At 38.0% G+C, this 20,396-nt stretch overlaps 1 protein-coding gene across 1 annotated transcript in view; it reads left to right on the forward strand.

The window, feature by feature from the left end:
* The first annotated feature begins 6,448 nt into the window (after nucleotides 1-6,448).
* The window catches only part of LOC110461698, a 29,922-nt gene continuing 15,974 nt past the window's right edge, over nucleotides 6,449-20,396 (forward strand). The window contains exons 1-11 of the mRNA XM_021515304.1: nucleotides 6,449-6,534; nucleotides 7,506-7,635; nucleotides 8,108-8,246; nucleotides 10,036-10,332; nucleotides 10,629-10,675; nucleotides 10,980-11,133; nucleotides 11,836-12,550; nucleotides 13,121-13,254; nucleotides 14,307-14,440; nucleotides 14,758-16,430; nucleotides 16,950-17,104. Coding sequence (XP_021370979.1) covers nucleotides 7,519-7,635; nucleotides 8,108-8,246; nucleotides 10,036-10,332; nucleotides 10,629-10,675; nucleotides 10,980-11,133; nucleotides 11,836-12,550; nucleotides 13,121-13,254; nucleotides 14,307-14,440; nucleotides 14,758-16,430; nucleotides 16,950-17,104 — 3,565 coding nt within the window. The 5' untranslated portion in view covers nucleotides 6,449-6,534; nucleotides 7,506-7,518. The remainder of the gene's footprint in view (nucleotides 6,535-7,505; nucleotides 7,636-8,107; nucleotides 8,247-10,035; nucleotides 10,333-10,628; nucleotides 10,676-10,979; nucleotides 11,134-11,835; nucleotides 12,551-13,120; nucleotides 13,255-14,306; nucleotides 14,441-14,757; nucleotides 16,431-16,949; nucleotides 17,105-20,396) is intronic.

Below are 20,396 nucleotides of genomic sequence, written 5' to 3' on the forward strand. Positions count from 1 at the left end.
CCAAAGGGAGGTAAGTACTATTTTAGCGTCAGGGAACTCTATAAATACTGAAACGGAGAACGGGTTTCGAATTACGGTAAAAAACGGATAGTGAAATAAATGATAAGTTTGGAAAAATGCTGGAAAATTTAGAGGTCTTATGACAGAAATTTATAATATTATCTACTGCTTGAAATTGAAATATGCTGTTTGTATTTCTTGTTGAATTTTAAACTGAACAGTTAACTGATTAGAAAACACAAGGAAAATATAAAACTACCTAACTGTTATAAGTTTATATTGCTAACGATTTCCGTTTACCATTTTTTTTTATTATTATTAGTGATCCAAAATTATCGTAACGTTAAAATATCTTTTAAACGAATGTACCCATTTTACTGAAAATACTTCCTCTCTGCTAGATCTCATTCTTGTCAGCAACCCTTCAATATTAAATCAAACATTTGTTGGTGAATCGTTCCAAGACAAACCATTACGATATCACTGTCCTGTATTCGGAATTTGGAATTTTACCAAAACTACAGCTAAATCCTTTAATCGTAAGGTATAGCTTTACAAGCACGCTGATTTTGAAAAGTATAAAACGATGGTAATGAATACGGAATGGTCACTTCTTGACTCAAATGTCATAGATGAATCATGTAAAAATCTGACAGACACATTAGAGAGAATTTCCTATGTCTGTATTCCAAATAAAACTATTGTGGTTAAAAGTAGAGATCTACCTTGGATGTATCTCGACATTAAAAAGTTGATTTCAAAACGTAAAAAAATACATAAAAGGGCAAAACAGACGACTAGAGATTGTGACAGGTTAAAGTTTAGACATATTCGCAATAAGTGTTTCAACCTAACTAGGCAGTCCAAAAACAAGTATTTCAACAAACTGTCGTTAGAACTATCTGTCCCAAATCGTTCCAGGTCATGGTAGAAAGTTCTTAACAAATTCATGAAAACATACACAAATAAATCCCACATCCCTGTCATTATTAGTGATGGAAATTATTACGATGACGATGCTGACAAGGCTAATATTTTCAATTCTTATTACTCGTGTATCTATCCCAAAAAAACTTGGTCAAATTATAATAACAAGCGATGACGTCACAGATATACTGGTTAATCTGGATCCGTCCAAAGCAGTTTGACCCGACCTAGTCAGCCCAAAGTCCTAAAAGAGACAGCCAATGTTCTTTGTAATCCTCTTGCCTTCTTTTTTAATAAATGTCATGTCATGTCTAAATTTCCGTCGTCATGGAAAAGAGCGAACGTCATACCTGTTCATAAAAAAAAGGAAAACGAGATGACGTCAAGAATCATCGTCCCATATCTCTAATAAGTGTCGCAGGAAAAGTATTTGAACGCTGGATATTTAAATATTTGTGCAATTTTCTTCTTCAAAATAGCCTTATTANCAAAGCAGTTGGACCCGACCGAGTCAGCCCAAAGTCCTAAAAGAGACAGCCAATGTTCTTTGTAATCCTCTTGCCTTCTTTTTTAATAAATGTCTTGCCATGTCTAAATTTCCGTCGTCATGGAAAAGAGCGAACGTCATACCTGTTCATAAAAAAGGAAAACGAGATGACGTCAAGAATCATCGTCCCATATATCTAATAAGTGTCTTAGGAAAAGTATTTGAACGCTGCATATTTAAATATTTGTGCAATTTTCTTCTTCAAAATAGCCTTATTACTAGCTGTCAATCAGGCTTCACACCCGGCGACTCTACTATAAACCAATTACTTAGTATATCTAACGACTTTGGTAAAGCTCTAGACTCAGGCAAAGAAATTCGAGCAGTATTCTGTGATATCAGCAAGGCTTTCGACCGTGTCTGGCATTGAGGCCTTCTTTTCAAACTTAAAAAACTTGGCATATGTGGAAAGTTATTAACCAGGTTTGAAGATTATCTTCTCGACAGAAAACAAAGAGTTAATTTAAATAATTGCAGTTCTAATTGGGCATCTATTAATGCCGGAGTACCCCAACGCTCTTTCCTTGGACCTCTGCTCTTCTTGATGTACATTAATGATATTGTGTATAATATTAACTCCATGATAAAACTGTTTGCCGACGATACGTCACTGTTTATGGTAGTAGACAATCCAGTTACGACACATGAAATTCTGGAATCGGACTTGGAAAAAATAAATGCATGGTCACGCCAGTGGCTTGTAGCTTTAACCCAAATAAATCTGAAACTATCCTCATAAGTAGGAAAAGAAACCCTCCCAATCACCCTCACTTACATGATTATGAACCAAGTTCCTATAAATAACGTATCTTTCCATCAGCATCAGTCTTTTTCTCCTCAAACGGTAGTTGGTCAGATCATGTCAATTACATCATCTCTAAAACGTCACCTNAAACTTTTCAATGAATAAGCTTAGGTCAGTTTATTCAATCGGAGGCAAAATCATAAAATTATCCAGTTCCATAAAATGTTCTATCAATATACACCTGAATATTTATATAGCCTTATCCCAAGTACTGTATCGGAAGGGCATCGATATGATACCAGAAACTCCAACCATACCTTTATTACTCCAATATTGAGTAAAACTTCCTTTTATAAGCAGTCTTTTCTACCTTCTGTTATATAGACCAATGGAATAGTCTTCCACAAAATGTACGATCAAATCCGTCTACTTCCGCTTAAAAATCTTATCTTGACAAGCAACATACTAAGACAACGCCTATCTATTACAACGTTGGTACCCGCAAGGGTCAAATATATCACGCACGACTACGAATGGAGTGTAACTCCTTAAATGGTCATTTACTTGCTAAAAATATTGCTCCATCTCCATTATGCATGTGTGGTGAAGTCGAAGACAATAAACATTTTTTATTGGAATGTAACAGGTACGATCAAATAAGAAGACGCTACCTACAATGTTTGCCCCATAATATTACTTTGGAGTTATTATTATTTGGAGATGATTCGTTTTCATTGGCTGAAAATAAGTTAATATTTCTAGCTGTACAGAATTATATACTTAAAACTGGCAGCTTTTCTATAACTGAATAATATGACATGTAAACTTGTACAATATATATCTTACCCCAACCACCTTACTTTAAGGAAGTTTAAACTATTGTTATTTCCATTAATTATTGGTATATATATATATGCGTGTGTTGTGTGTATGACTGGTGTTATCACGTACTGAATATATTAGTTGCTGTTTAGTATACTTGGTGATAGGTTTACATAAGTGTCTTTGACACTTGTTCCTATTTCCCTTTGTCTTCTCTGTTCATTGTAATAAGATGCTTGAAGTAGTAGTAAAGTTCCGCTTTTGGCACAGGGTCATCCGGTGCACTCCCCTATATAATCCTTACCACCTCCCTGGCACCCCCCTAGTGGCACCCCCCTTCGGTAGGGGGGTACCGATCGATGACGTCACAGGGGGGTTCTCATGTATTTGGGTTTTTTGCCTGACTGCATCTATTTNGATTGATTGATTGATAGGTTTTACGTCCGCTTCACTACCGAGTAGCTCGGTTATTTCACATATGTCTCGTCCCTTATAGAGAACAGGAGGAGGAGATGGAGTCACGAAGCAGCAACAGCAGCAGCAACAACAACAGCTTCCGCCGCAACAACCAACAACAACCACCGTCGCCGCCGGAGCTTCATCCGTCGGCGGCGGCGGTTAATGGATGAAGCCCCGGCGGCGGCGGCGGCGGAGGCGGCGACGGCGGTGGCGGCGGCGGTGGTCGCTGCTGCTGCTGCTGAATAGATGCAGGCAGGAAAACCCCAAATACATGAAAATCCCCTATGACATTATCGAGCGTTACCCCCCCCCCCCTCGTATATAGGTTGTTGCTATAAATAGATGCAATCAGGAAAAACCCAAATACATGAGAACCCCCCTGTGACGTCATCGATCGGTACCCCCCTACCGAAGGGGGTGCCACTAGGGGGGTGCCAGGGAGGTGGTAAGGATTATATAGGGGAGTGCACCGGATGACCCTGTGCCAAAAGCGGAACTTTCCTACTACAACTTGAACTGAAAAAAAAAAGTTTAATCTAAGCTTAAGTCCGTGGTTTGGTGAGAAAAACCTTAATTTAACGTTAAGCTTTCGACAACCATACAATGGAGCTTGTGCCATCTAAGATGACTTCTATTCAGGGAGATTCAATCAACCATAGATTACGCGCAGTGTTAAGAAAGTATCACGTCACAAACATCGCGCATTCAACAAAGTCCGCAGCCCAAAAGGAGTGCAGAGCTGCTCACAGCGATACAGGTAGGAACAAAAAGCTGTTGACGTACGCGAAGAGTCAGCGAACAGACTCCTCTGGAGTGTCCTCACTGAGGAAGGACGGACTTCTTGTGAGTGAGCCCAGAGCGAAAGCTGAGATACTCAACCAGCAGTTTTGTTCTGCATACACCAGTGAAGACCTATCAACTGTTCCGGAACTCGGCCCCAGCAACATCAGGGATGCCTCAACTATCACCATCAGTCAGACGGGAGTGACAAAGCTTCTTCTTAATGTCATAGGGAGCAAAGCAACAGGTCCAGATGAAGTCCCAGCAAGGCTACTCAGGATGTGTGCCCATTCCATCTCTCCTCCCGTGCTCACCAGAGTGTTTCAGTCTTCCATAGATGCTGGAACTGTCCCTGACGACTGGAAGAAAGCTCATATAACCCCCATCTTCATGAAGGGAGACAAGGCAAAGGCAGGCAACTATCGACCGGTGTCACTGACTTCAATATGCAGTCAGCTGGTGGAGCACATAATCCACAGCAGTCTAATGGATCACCTAGAACAACACGACATCCTATCTGATTACCAACACGGATTCAGGAAGAAGAGATCCTGCGAGAGCCAGCTGATCCTGACCATAGACGGCATTGCCAGGAGCCTCGACAAAGGTGATCAAGTCGATGCAGTCCTCCTCGACTTCTCGAAGGCGTTCGACAAGGTCCCGCACCAAAGACTTCTGCGCAAGCTCCACTACTATGGTATCCGAGGGAACACGCTCAAGTGGATTGAAAGCTTCCTATCCAACCTTACGCAGAAAGTTATACTTGAGAGCCAACAGTAATCAACATATCCCGTAACATCAGGGGTCCCTCAAGAAACTGTCCTCGGACCTCTACTATTCCTGGTCTTCATCAATGATCTCCTCTTGTGTGTAACATCCACTCCTCGCTTGTTCGCTGATGACTGCTTGTTGTACAGAGTTATTTCCACTTATGACGGCTCTGCACAACAACAAGAAGACCTGGACAGACTACAGGAATGGGAGGATAGATGGCAGATGAGCTTCAACCCAGAGAAATGTGAAGTCATCCGGATAACCAGGATAAGGAATCCCTTGGTCACGACCTACTCCAACCACGGTCAAGATTTAGAGACAGTCCCGTCGGCCAAGTATTTAGGAATCCACCTCCAAAATAACCTCTCTTGGAACAAACACATCGAAGCTGCCAGCAAGAAAGCTACTTCCACCAACGCTTTCGTGCAGAAGACACTGACGAAATGCCCAGCTGATGTGAAGGCGGCCTGCTACACCACCTTGGTACGCCCCATCATCGAGTATGGATCTGTCATCTGGTGTCCACATACATCAGCAAGCTAGAATAGCTAGGTCCAGCGGAAAGCAGCCATGTTTGTTATAGGCGATTTCAGCAAATACAGCAGTGTCACAACAATGCTGCAGACACTCGGCTTGCACACCCTGCAGGAGCGGAAAATTCAGGCCCAGCAGGTGATGATGTATAAAATCGTCCACGGCCTTATCGGCATCCGCCCACAACCATACCTACCTTCTGCCTGCATCAACAACAGCAAGGACCAGAGGACACGACAACCGTTAGGTCCAACCTACATCAAAAACACAGACTACCAACAGAGAGAGAGAGAGAGAGAGAGAGAGTTATTTCATGATTAAAACTATAGATTAAGATAACAAACTTATAACAATGTTATATAACAAACTTATCAAACTTATAACAATCTTGACCAGTTGGACTATAAACACATTCATTATTTTAATTGTACATCGGCTATCGTGGATAGTTTTTACCTCCCGCTATGCGCAAATTGTGCGACAATATTCTTATGAATGATGCACGTGAAGAAGAAGAAGAAGAAGAAGAAGAAGAAGAAGAAGAAGAAGAAGAAGAAGAAGAAGAAGAAGAAGAAGAAAGAAGAAGAAGAAGAAGAGGAAGAAGAAGAAGAAGAGGAAGAAGAAGAAGAAGAAGAATAGTTCCTGCATTATTATAAATTTGATGTCGGAAGCTAATCGGACGGATCAAGCAAAGTGTGTAAACATCCGTCCTTGTTCTGGTAAGTGTATCCGTATTTTACACTGTACCGAAATTTAAAAAAGACCAAAACATTACACTGTTGTATGTCGCTACCGCAGAATGGACAAATTGTGAGGGTATGTTTTCGAAGCTCTCAATTGACCTAGATCAAATTGCGACTCACGTGTGACTTGCGGGATTGCGGGGAATATGTCAATCTGTCAAACATGAAAACAAACGTGCTTATTTGAGTTTCAATTGTCAAATGTAAGTGTTATTGTCTGATCTCTAAGACCGAAAACGTTTCAATCGTTCGGACATGGTGTGAAACGTGTTTATGAAACGTAAAGATCGAACGTCTGTAAACCGTGCACCTGTTTCTTGGAAACGAAACAGTCGTCTGCAAAGATTTTGCAACATCCAATATGGTGTTATAGTCAGTAAATTGTTCGGTTTTATCGAATATGACACTTCAATTTGAAAACGCAATGAACTGCTGTGTATGTTGCAATGAAAACTAAATATAGGCACACACAAAAAAATAAATGCTGTGAAAACTGAGACAGTCCGTTGATCTACAAATATTTTATATAATCTACAAGAAATAGAGGGGAACTCGGTTGAGGTTGAAGAAGGGGGTGTTGGAAGCTCTGTTAACAAGAAATAATCCTATGATCAGATGATAATATTCATATTATGGATGGACAATGACATGTATGATTATGAATTGCTTTAATTGCCTATCTAAATCTGTACAAATCCAAATAAAGAAAAATATTTAACACTTTCTCAAAAAGGGCAATGAATTTAAGATCTTGTAGTATTGTCAGAAAAGCAGATGTATCCATGACCAGGGCCCATTGTACTTGCTGATTTTAAGACTGATACTATTTACAAGTAGGTTAATTTCTCTAGGATTCCTTCTAGATTTATGAACTTTTTAAACAAATTTTTGAAACTCATCAAATCTCTTTAAAAGGTAAAGTATTAAAACAACATAAAAAATGTGTAGTCTGTAGTCTGTACATTTAAGTATTGTGACAGATCCTAGTGTTGGTATTTATATGAGGAAAAGGTAGAAAAATGCAAGTTCACCACCAGATTACCTGTGTTTTGAAATACCCTTTCTCCTACCATTATTTTTGAGAAAAAAGGAGTTGAATTCAGAGAGTAAGATTGATCCTGTATATTTATATACTGACTATATATCTTCCTAAATATCTACATTCTATTACCAGATACTCGAACATCATGTCTGCCTCCCAGCGTAGTCTTGTGAGTCTGGGCAAGAAAGTGACGGAGAAAGTGGAAAATATCCGGGATCAACGTCACCTGTTGTCTGCCATTCTTGATGAGTATATAGCAGATGTGAGTATAGAGAAAATGTTTTTACCATGTCCAGAAATCAAATATATCTAAGTAATTGGTAAATAATTAGCAGCGATTTCATTTCTTATTATCTCTTAAAGCAATTTAATACTATTATTAAATTGAGTGGATGTTAAGCTGGAGGAATGTTATATTTGTTTGTGCATGTACGTGCAAATGTGTATTTATGGTCTGTAATTGTTATTCGTAGATTTGTGCTTGTCGGGGAATTAGCCTGTAACAAACAACAGAACAGAACCCTTAAGACATTGTTCAGTGGTATATTATATTAATTGCCCTAGTATTGGAACCAGATAAGATTTTTGGCAGAACATATTTCATTTCTTCATTTTCCAGCTTGTTTGGAGATAAATGTCTGAAGTTGGTCCCAAATAATATATAGACAGGAAAATTAATTGTTAACAGGTTTTATGAATCATTGGGTCTTTAAGTACTTTGATATTTTTTGTAGAGTGAGAGAGATGCTGAAAGTCTACTTGCTATCACAGACAAAGGCATGTTTATGCAGAGTTTTGTGGATGTCATGCAGAACTTGGACAGGTGTTACAACACCTGTTTCCTTCTTACCACAGAGGCTGAAAATCTTATTGGTAATTATATTTGATAATAATCACAGATCTATGATGAATGATATGATCTATGATATTTACACATGTGTAAATACACAAAACAATTTAAAAATGGACAAAATATTAGTGTACACGAAATCAGGGGGGGGGGGGATATATAGCTGATTACTGTAACAGCTTGAGATTTAATTTTAAAAGCTTTCATTGAATATAAGGGGGAAAAAGTTTATGGATTTGTAAAAGCGATATGAATTAATCAAGTATACAACTCGAACATTGTACTGTTTATTAAAAAGCGGATAAAAATATTTCAATTTCCACTACAGACAATCTTCCTCTCATAGCAGATATTTAGTTTTGGTTACAATCAGATTGTGATTATTTAATTTAAATACAAACTTGTAAAGGACTGTTACATTCATTCTTTTTGCCTGCATGATGCAGACAGATGTTGAGGTTTTCATGTGTATCTGTGATGTACATGATAGACTGTCAGTTGAATCCAAAGTATTCAAAATAATATAGAGACATTTCAGTTTAAATATTCATTAATCTCTTAATTACATATTAATTAAACTCCAATTACATATTAATTTCAACCATGATCTGTTTATATTATTTGGGAAAATTAATTATGCCTATGTAGTAAATTTGGTGGGTGTTAAGTTACACACTGTCTCTTCATGTAGTAGGGAACTGCTCTCAGGTCCCAAAATCTGTTAGAATTTGGAGGAAAATCCCTCACATGTATTCAGTTCGAAGTTAGGATGTAAAGAGACCGCTCCAAGATGTCACATCAATGTTGTCGGCACTAGCTGTTACAGTCTAAGGGAGATATAACTCTCCCCAACATTCACTTCACCTACTGTGTACATTTTGATAGTCAGCAGCTTTCATACCGATATACATTTAATGTTTATGTACCTGTCAGTTTGTGGAATTCGTGTCTGGCAAATATCTTTTTTGGCTTTTATTCTGAAAAAAAGTTAAAGAGTAGGAAGATGGGGAATAAAAACCAAGATTAATAAATTCCATGATAGTTTTTTGTTGAGTCCATTTTTCACAAAGCACAACAACTGTTCTTTTGTTATATCATAATTTTTAGACTGTTTACAATTACTCCAAAGAATTCCAAAGAAACTTCAATAAATATGTTAAGTATTTTAGACATTTATGAAGAATAAATATGACCTAATGTCACATTTTGAAGGTACTCAAGAATGTTTTAGTTGATATATAATTATAAGGTAACTGATATCATTAAAAATCTGTGTTAGACACTAATTTTATTTGCTCGGTAGTCCACAGGACTAGTTGAATAGAACATTTACTAGTCCTTCGTCAATGTAACTAGTCCAAGATTTTCTTAAGGAAACATCGCGCTCTACAGCACAAAACATCTTAAGTAATTGACTCTAGAGGACTTAAAATAACTACTGCCATGAGAATATGGTGAAGTTTTAGGAAAATTTTGACATTTATCATACAATATATCTTATTTTAAGCAGTTATATCTAAATTTCATAAAGGAATATTCTTATTTTATAATCATATTTTTCACCAGTCCAAAGGACCAGTTAGGTTAGGGGATTCACTAGTTCTTGCTGAAGTCTACTAGTCCAGGACTAGCGGACTAGTGTTAGTGTCAACCCCTGAAAATTGAAAATTATCAAAATATTCAATAAAAAAGGAATTCACAGGTGGATGTGTGTCGGAAAAAGAATGTTGTGGGGAAGATTGCGTGCTTTGTTAAAATCTGGGTAAATTTTGGCCCTTTGAAGCTACTTCATTGGATGTTTTTCTGCTGCAGAAGAAGCACAACGAGCCAGTCCCACACTGTGTCTGCCTGTACTAGACTCAAACAAGCTAGCCAAGCACACTTGTGGAGAGGATAGTTTGCTCACTGTCGATTTGCCTGCTGCATCAGTGAACAAACAGGATGCTGTGAGGACAGAGAGCTGCAGGTCCTGTCTGCAGGATAGAGGTGGTCCCCCTCCTTCAGGAATGGACCAGCCCACAGTTCTCAATGTCAACCTGAATGAGAACGCCTCTAAACCAGCTGCTCAGAAGCATGTATGGAATATTAAACCAGATGATGACACAAAGGGTACGACGGTTGTTTTTATTTTTCAAAACAAGTAGATTAGGTACTGTATGGAAAATATATGTCTTGGAGCCATTTGCAGATGACTGTCTAATTATTTCTGTGGATCTGATTAAGTCAGAAATGGTGCTAGATAATCATCTAAAATTGTAGATGTGGTTGAACTGTAAATAGATCCAAATTTTATCAGTATGTATTATGATGTATTACGGGTATATATATTCAGATATCAGGCTGATCTTGTAACTTTTAAATCGTAGAAGACCTCTTTATAAAATATGTTATGCTTGATTCAACAGAATCCTGTTCTGAACTGAAGCATTCTTCCCCCACTGATGTTCACAAGGTAAGACATAATCACCATATTCATCAAGCAACAAGACCATGCTTGGTTATAAGACCACCAATATATATTGTTGGGAATAAATGTTAACAATAGCTTTCTCGTTGTCCTGTAATTAGCCCACCCCCTTTCTTTCAGTCAGAGATTATATATTGGGCCCCAGGGCTTATTGCAGGATATATACGGTACTGTAATTTTGTGTAAAACCTAATTTGTTTTTCTGTACAGTGACTCATATTTGATTGGTTAAGAATTTTGATTTAATTTGAAATTATTTTAAACACTAATAATTGCTGTCTTGATACAGATATCTGACTGTTCTGCGATCCCGAACACAGCTCGGCCAAGGCTTGATATGAATGTTGCCAAGCGATGTCTGAGGACTGTCATCAAACAAGCAGAAAGTGATAACGGTGAAAGGAAACATCGCAAAACACGACGTGTCAGAACTGATTCTAAAGGTTTGTCTTTATTGGCACCTGAATCATCATGGTAATCGTATTTTGTCCATAAGCAGTCATATTTTCAACTTCTCATGAGAAACCATCCGTCAGATTTTGATGAAACATGGGTGTAATCATCAACCTGTGGTGGGGGATCAGAATCTTGACTCGAGAAGTAGCTAATTCCCCCCAGGGGGCTGAGGAGGGCAGTGTTTCTCCTGCCTATATCATTGGGGTCAGTAATCAACCCCACTCCCAATGCAATTTACCCTTTACTTCTCCTAAATCAAGTCTAATATTCCCAAAATGTTACCGATTTCATGAAACCACTGACAGTTTTCATTGTTAAACATCTGTCTGATGCAGTGTTTACCAGAGAGCATGCATGGCCACCACGTGGTGCAATGTCTGTCACTCCGTGGGAAGTATTGCGAAGAAATATAAATGGAAAAAGGGCGGTTTGGGCATAAAGCAGATATCAGATTTGTTAAAGGCAGTAAAAAATGGTGATGCCGGTGAAACTGCAAAACCTTTAAATGACATCTCCACTGGAACTTGATCAATAAATTTCAAATTGAGGATTTCAAGATGACAGCTTCAGTCTGATTGGCTGAGACATTTCCTGATCTAGCTGGGTGCAATAATATGTCTATTGTTACAGTTCTAGTTTACAATTTGTTGTGGTGATGTTTTGGAATAATAAAACTTTTTTTTCCACAGGAAAGCAAAAAATTAAAGAAAGTGAAAGTGCAGTAACAGGAGAAATAGAGAATGTCTTGGTGGATACTCGAGGGTCTATCAAAGCGGAACATGATCTTCAAAACTTTGCCAAGGGAAACACAGCTTCCAAGGATTGTAAGGACATCTGTCCTTCAACTCGGAGCAAAACTAGTTCTTCTCAAAACATCGATCTCTCGTCAGAAAACAATAACTGTTCATCAGAAAATATCAGTATGTCAACACAAAACGCCAATGTGCCACCTCAGAATTTCAATGTATCGGCTCACAATGCTAAAGAGAATTTGCTTAATGTGGAGGATTTTTTAAACAAATTAGACAAGCCAAACGCCTCTGAAAATACAAAGTTAGTAACATCGGAAATAAAAACGGAAGAGGTGTACGATGCAAGGAATGATTGTGACTCCAATGTAAATGCATATGTAAGTCTACCAACAACTACATCTTCTGTGGACAAATCCTCTGCTGTATCACCACAGACTTCTCACAGTTTTGATACGGTCTTGACACCCAAACAGAACTTATGTCAAGCTACATTTGAAGAGGGGTTACCGTATGGACTAGGGCCTACCCTAGCTCATGCAGAGTTGTGTGTAGGACAACCTGTTACAGTGGAGGTGCTGGAACCCACATCACCCTGGAAGTTCTACATCCAGCAGGTCGGGTTTGGGCTGGACAAACTCATGGAGCAGATCTTGTAAGTTTGTTATTTCAATCTAGCTTCAGAGGTGCAAGTGCCCTATATTTATTGCAGTATCTGTCTTGTCATCCATTATTTGTTTCCAGAAATTATCTTAAAAAACAGAAGTCTAAAATTTGTGTTAAAAACATTACTTTGACATAGTGTTGTCCCGATGATCGATTATAATCGATATCTAATCGGAAAGGCAACCGGTTCCCGACAGTCGATTATGAGATGGTCAACATCGATGATTGTTTTCAAAACCGGAAGTGCGAGTTTTACTTTCATTTTTACTAATAGTTCTAGCTATGTCATGTTACTCTTAACTGTAACTTCTTACCAATCATGCTATTTAAACATGATTAATTGCAAAAAAAAAGTCTTAGGGTTTGCTTCAAAGTTGAAATTTCATTAGTAGTATTATTAAAAGGAAAAGCCATGCCATTGTTGAAAAAAAAAATTCAAAAAATTAAGGGTTATGTAACGGTAGGCTAGGCTTATATCCGATCATCGATGTTGAAATCTCAACCGATTCCCAACACTACTTTCTCTTATCACTGGAATTAATTCCATTTTATGTTGTAGTTCCTACATGATCAAACATGGAGAGGATAAGAATCTGATAAAGAAACCAGAAAAGAATATGACATGTTTGGCTAAATTCTCACAAGATGGGCTATACTACAGGGCTAGAGTGATGCAGGTGTACCCCACACAAGGTACGCTTTATTCATTTTCAGTTTTTGGTAAGAAGTGGGGTAGGCAGCAAAGTCCAAGCTCAGGCGGCTATCATAAAATTAACTATAGCGTATGCAGTCTTGAACGGGTACTTTATAATTGGGAAATTAAATGAAAGTTATTTTCACTCTAACTGATCGCATCCATTCAACGATGTACAAACTTATAAACGATTTGAAGTTCCATACATATCTGAAAGAGTGCATATTGTAAAGAAACCGAAAAAGGTTATGCCCCTTTGTTATTTCCTGGGGGGGGAAAAGAGAATCTTTATAAACATTTTTTTAATCAGTTCAGATTTATTGGAAAGGGTAAATTAATCTTTCAACTGTTCAAGGAAAATTCAGTGGAAATTATTGCATTTCTGTCTGGGTTAAAACTTCAATTGTGCTTTAGTGTCTTAGGAGTTCTTTTCTCCCAACTTTACATTGAAAGATACATGTGTCCCATGTGAAACACCCTTGTGGAATATGTGTATTCCACTTAAGAACACAGTGGCCTGTGCTATTGTGATGTCAGAACCAGATAACGGCATTTAAATATGAAGTCACAATTGAATACCCGCCAGAAAGTCATTTGACCGACTGTGCCAATCTTGCAATCAGCAACTAACACTATCTTAAGAACATCAGAATTGATGAAAACTTTGCCCTGAAGGTCTTGCATGGATCTTTAAATTTGAGGCATACCACACTTTTCTTTGCCTTTTCTAGATATTGCCTTAACTTGTGTATATTTTATCTAGAGATTTAGCTATATTAAGTGTTGCATTTGTATTGTCGATATCATGTTGTACCAAAATTTCAGTTTTAAGACGGAGGAAAAAAAATCCATCATTATGTAGGTAGATGGGATATGGATATTCTACCTTAGACCATTGGTGTAGAATTTAGGTCGGAACATAATTTGACGCCTCAGTTCTGACCCGAATTCTACACCCTCGGGTATACATAGAATGTCCTTATGCATACCTACATATGATAGACTCTTGCCTTGTTTGTAGGTAACTGTAACAGTATTGGTTGTGATTTAGATACGGAGGTACCAGTAGACATCCTGTATGTTGACTATGGCAACAGAGAAGAGGGTACATCTGCCCACCTGCGAGAACTCCCCGAGAGATTCACCAGTCTCCCTATACAGGCAATACAGTGTGCTCTGGCCAAGGTAGGTATATTTCAACCTAAGGATTTCAGTTTTGTATGTCCAGCAAAAAACACCAGACAAAATTATGTGACATTATTGAGAAGGTTGTCCAATTCTATAACCCAGAGAGTTTATTCTGTCCCATGTAAACAAAACTAGTGTATATATTGTTCATGCAATCTCAGATATACATGATAGTTAGCGGCTCATCAGGAGAACCTCAATATATGTGGAACTACCACTCCTGTATACAGTTCCTTCATTAGCTTGTTTTGTAATTAGTGGAGTGACTTAAATGTGTCTTAGTTGAGTGTTACCAACCTGATTATATTTTTCAGGTTGCACCTGTAAACAAGTACAATGTCTGGACGGAGGATGACATTTCAGCTTTTACCCAGTTTGTGTATAGTCAGAACTTCAGTTGTGTGTACGTGGGTGGGACTGAGGAGGGCCTGCCACAGCTGATAGAGCTATACCTGTATGTTCCCCGCCCAACCGTCACTGGGGGGCAGCTTTACATTCACAACACAGTCTCTACCGTCAACATTGCCACCGTCCTCGTCAACCAGGGTCGTGCTCGTGACACTGCCATCATAGACCAGATAGAAGCATTACGCAGGATGTATAAACCATCTGTTTCGACTTCACAGCCACTGCCAGGTAAAATAACGGTCAAACAAATGTCTGACAAAGGGAGAGTACCACAACAGTCGAATACTGCTACTTCATCTGGTCAAACTTCTTTATTAACTGAAAAAGGTAAAATTCCTCGACCAATGAAACTGCCTAGACCTAAAGTAGCTGCTCATAAAAACAAAGTGATGTCTGTAAAGAGCATTGTGGCTGCAGCTTCTGGTGTCACTCCGGAATCAGGTACTCAGGATACCATGGAGAAAGTCAAGCAAGGAGGATTTGTGCAGATAGAGTCAGCCACACAACACAAAGTCACATCAGGAGGTGGTTCTCATCATAAAGTAGGACCAAACACTGGTATAGTATTGCACGACACAGGACCAGCTGTACTGCAGCCGAGAGAGGCAGATACTGGGCATAGCAAGCATGATGGTTGTGACCAAAGGCAGGAAGAAGACAAACAAAATATTGCAGTGTTGCCTAGCCAGGAACAGGTCAGTTCAGATGTAGCACAGCCAAATCAAAAAGAAGACAGCACAAATGTGAAAAAAGCAAGCGAAGATGATCAAAATTCAGAGGAAGATAGGGGAAACATTTTCACAACTCCAACTCCTCAAAGCTCTGTCCCAGACAACAGCAGCACTTCCACCACTGCCAATGAAACTCAAAGTATTGCAGACTTCCTGGCTAACCTGCCATTAGCCAACATCAAGATTCCCAACATTTTACAGAGTGATGAACAACTGTCTGTGATATCATCAGAGGGTTGCTCTGTACCAGCAGCAAATCAGGGGGAGACAACTTCAGAGAACTCCTCATACAGAAACATTGACTTATGCTCAAAATGTTTCAATGTGATGTTGTCACACGCTGTATCACCAGAGCACTTCTACATCCATATAGTTTCTGAGACGGTTGGCAAAACACTGGACAATATGATGAAAAACTTGAACTACCATTTTGAACAGATTGGTAGGAAGAATTTACAACAGCTCAACAGAAGTTACACACCAGACCTTGATGATTTGTGCTGTGCCCGATTTTCAGGGGATAATTTTTTCTACAGGGCAGTTGTGACAGAAGTTGTTGCAAGTGAGAGTTCCTCTTCTGCCTCAAAAGTACATGTGTTTTACCTGGACTTTGGAGATCGGGAGTGGGTGCCACGATGGAAACTGTTCCCACTTCCTGAAGAGTTCAAGGATACCCCTCCACTAGCTCTGAGCTGCTCTCTTGCATACATCAAACCTGTAGTGACATCACAAGATAGTGATGCTCTCTGGCCAGCAAATGTCACACAGGAGTTCATCAAACAAGTTGGGTTTGAAAACCCTATACAGATGATAGTCCTGTCAGGCACCCTCTGCTTTGATATGAAAAGGTAAGTTGACCATACAGTATTTATTTATAATGAATCTCAGAGGGCAAAAGTAATAAGCTCACAACAGGCATAATAACTCATTTAGTCCAAAGTGTATTCCTTGTCAAGGGGATACATTTGACATTATTTTAATGATTTTTAGCAGTTTTAAGATGAATTATTTTTATACAGAGGTGTACAATTTCATGTTTTAGAATACAAACATGCTGGAACATCTTACTGAATTTGTGTATCAAGTGTCCTGTATGAACTATCATATTTCCCCTTCTCCTCAGAAACCATCGGTCAGATTTTGATGAAACTTGGCGTTCATTTTCAGCTTTTGTTTATTCTCTGAATATTACATTGAGAAAAAATCTTTACTGCGGACAGTACTTATCATGGGTACACAATCTCTAGGATTGACTTTAAACATTTGGATAAGTAGATCTAGAGTGTTTATACATGTATGTTAACAAAACTAAACAAAACCTGTCGGTAGTCTTTTATGGTAAAAATATGCACTGCAAATTTTGACAGAAAACCAGCTTGTGGAATGGTGGACTCTGGTATCCTGAAGGTGTTCTTGGTCGGTTCAGAGGACGAAGAGGAAGTCTGTGTCAACATGGACCTCATACGTCTTGGTTTAGCTACTATTGACTCACGCTACAGTCAGGAGATTGGACTACCCAATGGTAAATTTTGTTCATTGATGCAAGAATTACAGATGGTACTTTGTGAAATGGATCCTAGGTGCCAATTATAATTAGGTGGAAGTGTTAGGAAATTAGGAATTTTAAATGTTAATACATTGAGAATTTCTCAATCCTTTTTGCAAATTGGGAATTTTATAATCACATATTTGGAAGGAGATGGGGATATTCTCAATTGTTAACTTGTTTAATGGAACTCTAAAAGGGGTTGATAGATCCAATGTGATGTCTTATCTTTGTAAATTTTGAAAAAATTGGCAGGTAATATATAGTAATTGGTTCCTTCTGTGAAGGTGTATTTCTGGATGGAGTAGAATTACAAACCATTACAAGACATCTCAACAACCTTAACAGCTTGCTTTTAGGTATGGAAGTTAGTGAGCGTTTTATAGTTCACCTAACCCTTAAGGCCATGTAAGCTTATGCTCTGGAGCACTTATTGCGATATAGATCAGTGAGCCAGTTTTCTGATATTTTCTTTTATATGTTACCTGGTTGTACAATGTTATGCATTATCTGTAAATCAAAACTGAAGACATTTTCAAAACGTAAAAATTTCCCAATCATCTCATGGCTTGTTATTTGGTTCATTTCATATATTGGATGGTTGGGTACTTAAAATCACAGCCTCATTCAGGAGCCTGAATGATACAAAGTGTAAACAACATGGCAGAAGATGAAACAGTTGTGACAGTGCTTTCCCAAACAAAAAGGATACAGTGGCATTTGGTTGCAGTTTTCTGTGAATGAAAGCAACATGTGAAAATATTGCTCTTTGTCGCAGTTTCAATGATTTAGTTTTCAGAAGCAGAGGTACAATAAAATTGTTTGTACAGTAGAATTTAATCTTTGGAAGTCTTCTCCAGGTTAAATAAGTTTGTAATTGTTTACAAAATATGATGCAAATGATCATCAGACATCTCAAGACCCAATGTCGATTTTTAGGCTCATTTAAAATCCAGTATTTCCAACTTGGCCTTTGATTTGCTGGAAGATTTTGAGCTTCTTTTCAATTTCTACAAGGCTAATAATGGTGACGAAAGTTGATTTGACTGATGCTCTCTTGGTCCTGAACAGGTATTATTATTTATTGGGTTGATGCCACCCTTTTTTCTGGCAGATTAACGGAGACATATTTTATTCTAAACTCCACTAGATCAGTTTTAACTAAATAATATACAAGTGGTCTGTCATTGCCCTCGCCAAGTGCTGTTATTTTGATTATTTTGGCCAATAAGAAATATGAGATGGCTGCCATAGTCTCAAGTTAGTAGAAACATTTCAACCTTTTGTCTAGTCACCTTACATAAGAAGATACTGTTTAGTGTTACAGGCCCTATGAACCTCTTGTCTGAAAAAAAAAATCCCACTTTCAAGTCAGTATATATAAACTTTTGTTATTTTACAACAATGATAAATCCGGATGTTAGTGAGTAGGGGTCTTAATGTGGGAGGCTTGGTGAAAGGTGAGTGTGTTATCCACTGCACCACCCAACCACCCAAGGCAGTATTGAATTATTGTGGAATAACAAATATAGCCCAATAATTTTAAGAGGTCATTATCTTGCTAGAAAAACTGGACTTAAATAGGGTTAAATAAAAGAAAAACATTTGATAATTATATAGGAATGGTGAATTACAGCTCCAAAACTTTTATCAAATTAGAAACTTACCACAGGTTTACCAAGTAAAGATCGAGATATTGGAATCAATTTAAAATTCCAAAAGGAAGTCAAGAGACACCATGATGAGGTCAAGTCAATTTAATCTGCATATCCCGTTGGAATATTTCATAAAGAGAGAGGATCTCATGGCAGTTCATGGCAGCGGACCTCCCAATCTACAATGCTCAACAATCGCCTTTTATACCCCAATATTGACAATGTAGTTAAACAGCTCTACATCAATTTACATAGAGGGCAATTTCAGTTCTAATTTCTCAATCTCTAGAAAATATTTTATTACCAAAATTATGATGATAATATAAAATTTGTGTAAAGTTTACACTCTGGTATATTGTGTATTTTATTCAAAAAATGATATAAGGTGTAAAAATCAGTTTTAGATGTGGTCATAATGTTAATATCCTTGCTTTTAAAGGCAGATAACACTGCCATTCCCCTGAAATTAAATGCTTGAGTGCGCTTACACAAAGTACTCAAGCTTACACTAGAGCTATTGATAGCACATTTGATTTCTAGACTTAGCTGTCTGGTCAAAGCATTGTTAGCTTTAAATGTCTGCTCTTTTACCAAAATAGACTATTTTTCCTAACATTTTTATAGAAGTTTTTTAGATTGATATTTTAGTCACTTTACATAAATTTGATTTAAAAGAATTGAAATACAATGTATTTGTTACTCATATGTATCTCAGTTTGATAATATCTTTGGTAGTAATATCTTTGGTAGTAAATCTGATATTAAGCTGTTCAGGGCAAGCTTTTTGAAAATGATCCTTGAGAGCAAACAGGACATAAGCATGCTAGTATCTGCCTGTAAAAATTATCTTCTACGCATCAGATTGTAACACTTCTTACTTCTGTTTTGTTGAAAATGATATGTTTCACAATTATTTAGCGAAGCTCTTTAATGGTAATACATGCGTGTGTATACAGAGTTGCTTCCCCTTTCTGCACGTTGCCTTTAATCTTTTTGCGTCCGGAAATAGACGTCTAGTGGGGGAACAGGAAGTGTATCCTTGAAGTAAAGACAATTGTGTTTCAACCTATGCATGAATATCTTCATATAGTGAAAACAATATTCATATTTTATTTCTTGTTTATTTAGATAAAAAATAATATTCATTCTGAGTGAAAAAGGTCTATCACATAAAATGTGATACTAACAGGCATGAAACTTCGTTCAGAGATTATCATATTATGACGTCACAATCCATCGGCCTTCATCTGGAAATAACCGGAAAATTCTGGAACTGATTTCCGTTGAATTTATCTCTTTGTTGGTGCTTCAAGACTTTTTTAGGTCACCTGAGACAAAGTCTCAAGTGACCTATTGCGATCGCCTTTTGTCCGTCGTCGTCCGCAAAGGTCAACAAAAATAGTTGCCGCTTTAGTCCTAAACCCCCAGGGGCCTGAGGGGCGGGGCCAAAAAGGGTCAAATTGACTAAAATTTCAAAAATCTTCTCCTCCAAAACCCCTGAACCAATTTCAATGAAATTTTGCAGGGACCTTCCATGGACAAAGGTCAACAAAAATAGTTGCCGGTTTAGTCCTAAGCCCCCAGGGGCCTGAGGGGCGGGGCCAAAAAGGGTC

The sequence above is a fragment of the Mizuhopecten yessoensis genome, unplaced genomic scaffold (genome assembly GCF_002113885.1).
Source record: "Mizuhopecten yessoensis strain PY_sf001 unplaced genomic scaffold, ASM211388v2 scaffold10651, whole genome shotgun sequence".
Lineage (NCBI taxonomy): Eukaryota > Metazoa > Mollusca > Bivalvia > Pectinida > Pectinidae > Mizuhopecten > Mizuhopecten yessoensis.